The 4,393-nt window shown below is 34.4% G+C and overlaps 1 protein-coding gene across 1 annotated transcript; it reads left to right on the top strand.

Annotated features, from left to right (window-relative positions):
• Positions 1–1,796: 1,796 nt before the first annotated feature.
• Positions 1,797–3,805, top strand: LOC149423842 (lysozyme-like). The gene is made up of 3 exons (XM_089632148.1): positions 1,797–2,094; positions 3,181–3,333; positions 3,477–3,805. The coding sequence occupies exons 1-3, from the start codon at positions 1,965–1,967 to the stop codon at positions 3,650–3,652; spliced, it is 459 nt and encodes a 152-aa protein (XP_089488274.1). The 5' UTR covers positions 1,797–1,964; the 3' UTR covers positions 3,653–3,805.
• The last annotated feature ends 588 nt before the right edge of the window (positions 3,806–4,393 follow it).

Genomic DNA, 4,393 nt, shown 5'->3' with positions numbered 1-4,393 from the left:
CCAATAAAAATGTAAGGTTAGAAAATGAAGACGATGTTGGTAGTTCTTATTCGAAGTATGATACAATTAAATATGACCGAAGGAGAGGCGAACTAAAGTTATTCATTTCTCATTTATTAGTTTTCTATTTATTTTATTTTATTAGGTACAATATTTTTTACACTTCAAGTTTTTCAGTAATGTTGGCCTCACTGGGTGGCTTGCCCGTGCTGAGGCCTTCATTTTATAATATAAAAAAACTACATAATACATTTAATGAGAAAAATTATACATTTAAAATTAAAAATACATAATAATATATTTAAAATTAAAAAAATAGTACATTGAAAATAATCTTGTGTGTTTATGAGTGATGTGTGTTTATATTGGTTTTGTGTGTTACGTGTAGGTTTTATTTTTCTTTTATGCTATGAAATTTTGGTAATATTGTCTTTTTTGTTCTTTAATCCATTTTGTAATTTTGTGTGTGAATTTATTTTTACTTTCCTCAATTTTAATTTCAAGTTTTAAACTGTTGAAAGCTTTTATTGCATGGTATTGGTAGTGTCTTTGTCCAAAGCTTGAATTTATTGTCGGAGTTTTTATGTTTTCTTTGTACGCTTGTCTAACTGGTCTGTTAGTATTATTTTGTGTGTGTTGAAATTTATTTTTTTTGTCAAAAATGTAGTTTAGTAGTGTTTTAACGTATAATTGGCATATATCTAGTACGTCACAGCTCTTGAATATTTGGTCTGTATCAGTCAGTCTATGTTTTTTTATACGCTAAATATGACTACGAAAACAGTTACTTAAAAATAAATGAACTTTTTAACATTGATGTAATTAGTCACGTATGTTCCTTAACACTCTGTATAAATAATAAATAAATTACACTTGTTAATTCACCATCATCAGCCGGTAATATTGATGTCATTTTTTGTGAAATCACCTTTGGAGCGCCATCTGGCGCAAGATGGGTGCGAATGTTTTAATAATAATAAACATTATTTTTATATAAATAAAATCTTTTTTTGTAATCGCCATCTCACGAATTGCAGTAAAAGCTTTTCAATGAAGCACATGGTATTTTATCAAGTACTCGCACGTCTAACAGTTCAGGTGTCGTAATTGAATAATATCTTGAATATGGTGGGTTAATTGTATCACCTTTTTTATTGAATATACAAACACATTACAATAATTTACAAATGTAGATATTTCGAGGCTGATAGCGAAAAAATTAAAAAAAAAATTACGAAACGCCCAACTCAATTGAGAAATTATTTCTAAAGATTTATTTATTTATTTTGGTACACTTTTGATATGTTATGTAAAAAATAGTTATAGGTACGTGAAAATATATTTTTTTTCTAGAAATTGGAGGGACTCCACCACTTTCTCAACGGGCGTTATAAGGAAACAAATCGTTTCTTCCTTCACCGAACACGTCCAGACTCTATGTTTTTACCAAACTTTAGATCTACTTGATTATAAAATATTAAAAAAAAATTTGTTGCTTTATTCAATTCTTATTTTCTTATCTTTCTTATTTTATTCTTATCACTACACCATATTACATCAATGTAAATAAATCCGTCCAGGTGTAAGTTAATAGGTACTAAACATTATTCAAATGTAACATTTCAACCATGTTTTCTTATTGATCCGTAATACATTTGGAAATGCGAAATATGCAATAAATCTGGCTCGCTTTTGGCTTGCACTGAAAAATAATGGTATGCTTTCAAATTTTGTTTTAAGTAGGGGCATTTCTGAACATCAGATACATATATCTAATTGTTTATGGTGAGTAATTTTATCGATGGTACGCCGGCCACTAGGAAATTTGATAGAATTTAACAATTTTGACGATATCGACTGTTCCAATAACATCAAGCGTACCGTCTCCTTATAACCGCGACAGGAATATCGACCATCTCTATCCCACTCTTGTCTATCAATTTTTCTTGTAACGTCGTTGAAAAATGAAGTGGCTGATAGTTGTTCTGATGGGCGTTGCTGCCATCCAGGGGGGAAATGCAAGGACATTAACCAGGGGCCAGTTGGTGGGAGAATTGCAGAGACTGGGTTTTCCAAGGGGTCAAATTGCGGACTGTAAGTAAAAAAAAAACTCCTAACATTCTGTCAGGGCACTCAACTCTGTAAGTTTTCATCATCCCTAGTGATTTATTACTTATTGAATTACTTTCTTATATTTAGTGACTTTAGGCAGATTTGAAAACTCATATTCTCTTTATGACTATAAATTATTCTTCTAATTATGCTGAAACTTGATAATGCTTGGCTAAATAATATAGTTAGTTTGTTTTACGCATTGAATTAATCTATTTTTGTACGGTGAGAAAAGCTGAGTCAGTCCGGACAAATAGCGTGATTTAATTTCGTTTACAATAACAGCCATCCGTTGTACCTACCTCACCTGTAATCTCATTTAAGTAGTTACTCGTTTCAATTGGATGCATACGTGCAGAAAAAAAGATGTGTGTCATTTTCCACACATATTATATTCCAGGTATCTGACAAAAAGTGAAGCATTTGGTCGCTTGTCCCACGATAAGAGTTAACACCATGAACATTTTTGGTTTTTCTTTTATATTAAATAAAATAAACATGGGAATGAAGTTATTTATCTTTTTTACTTCTACCATCACGTAGAATAACCTCCCAAAGTCAGCGCATTTTACCCCCTGGACACCTTGTTTTTGTATGATGTTGTTTCCCCCCCTCAAGGATGCACTTCAAATGTTATATCACTCCACCACCTCACGGTTCTATTACAAAAATGTCCCATACACGAAATGTTGTGATGTAGTGCCAATACACATTACACACACCACCTCACGGCTCTGGTATAAAAATGTCCCACACAAAAAATGTTTTGATTGAGTGCAAATACACCAACCACCTCACCACCTGACGGCTTTGGTTCAAAAATTTCCCATGCACGAAATGTAGTGCCAATACACCAAACACCCCACCATCTCACCACCCACGACTTCACGGCTCTGGTACAAAATTGTCCCATACACGAAATGTTGTCATGTAGTGCCAATACACCAACGGAAAAGGGGTGGGTCAAGTATATTTAGTCAGATGGCGGGACATTTTGCGTTTTTTGTGTGGGACATTTGTAGTGCATCTTGTATGAGGTACTCAACTTTATTAATGTTATAATTTCAGGGGTGTGCCTGGTGGAAGCAGAGAGTAGTCTTAAAACACATATCCAGGGACCAACAACCGATGGTCGCTCCGTCTGGGGATTATTCCAGATCATGGACGGATTTTGGTGCACATTTGGGAGTCCCGGCGGAGGTTGCAACATCAAGTGCGAAGGTAAAACTTAAGTTCGAGTCTTGTATATTTTTCTTTTTCGTCTTGTTTGAATTAATATTGTGTAAGATATTAATAGCATTATGAACTGTGAATTTATAAAACTGATTTTAAACAGAAAATAACACGTAGTTAATTTTTCACAGATCTGGTAACTGACGACATCACTGCTGCTGCAAACTGCGCCAAGCTTATCTATAGCCAACCCGCTCCGTATGGCGGGTTCGCTCAATGGGAAGGGTGGAGGAACCGTTGCCAACATGGCCTTCCCGACCTAAGTGAGTTCGGTATCCCTAACTCTTGTCGTAGTAGCGCATATTAATTCGATAATAATGTATGTATTACTTACATATAATATGTAGATTTTATTTTCACATTATAAAATAAAAGCCTCAGCACAGGCAAGCCACCCAGTGAGGCCAACATTACTGGAAAACTTTGAAATGTAAAAAATATTTTACCAAATAAAAAAAATAAAACAATTATGACGTGAATGTCCTGTTACGTTTCTTAATTATTTTTGTAGTTTTTGAAAGCAATTTTTATTAATTCATAATTTTGGAAGCTTTTTTTGGTTTGCTTCGTTTGGTGACGTGATAACATTGGAGCCCGGGTTCATGGGGTGAGATTTGTTTAGGTCTTAGCGGCGGATGCGTTTACCCACCTACTGCGTGGCAGGCCGGATCGGGAGAACTTTTGACCTCTACAGCTGGACTCTATCAACCCATTGTCTAGCACCGCAACGGGAGTTATGGATTCATTTATACGTCACCTGGACCCCCAGATTCCCACATACCCCCCATACATATTTATATCCTTTCCAAAATAACCTCTACTCCCTGAAAGACCTTCTACACAGCATCTCCAAAGACGACATAAGCCCTGAGGGATTTTTTTTCATTAGGGCCTCTTGTGTGGAGCTAATGAAAAGAAAAACTTTTTTTTATAATTTAAAAATCACTGAAGAGGTAAAACAATAGAGGTAAAGTCCATGTATCCGAAATTAGCTCAAACTAAATATATATATATATTAGGTTACCTTCGACCTTAATTGCTTTTCATT

Source organism: Hesperophylax consimilis, chromosome 5 (genome assembly GCF_061612785.1).
Source record: "Hesperophylax consimilis isolate HC1 chromosome 5, BYU_Hcon_1.0, whole genome shotgun sequence".
NCBI classification, from domain to species: domain Eukaryota; kingdom Metazoa; phylum Arthropoda; class Insecta; order Trichoptera; family Limnephilidae; genus Hesperophylax; species Hesperophylax consimilis.
This window is presented reverse-complemented; position numbering and strand designations above follow the sequence as displayed.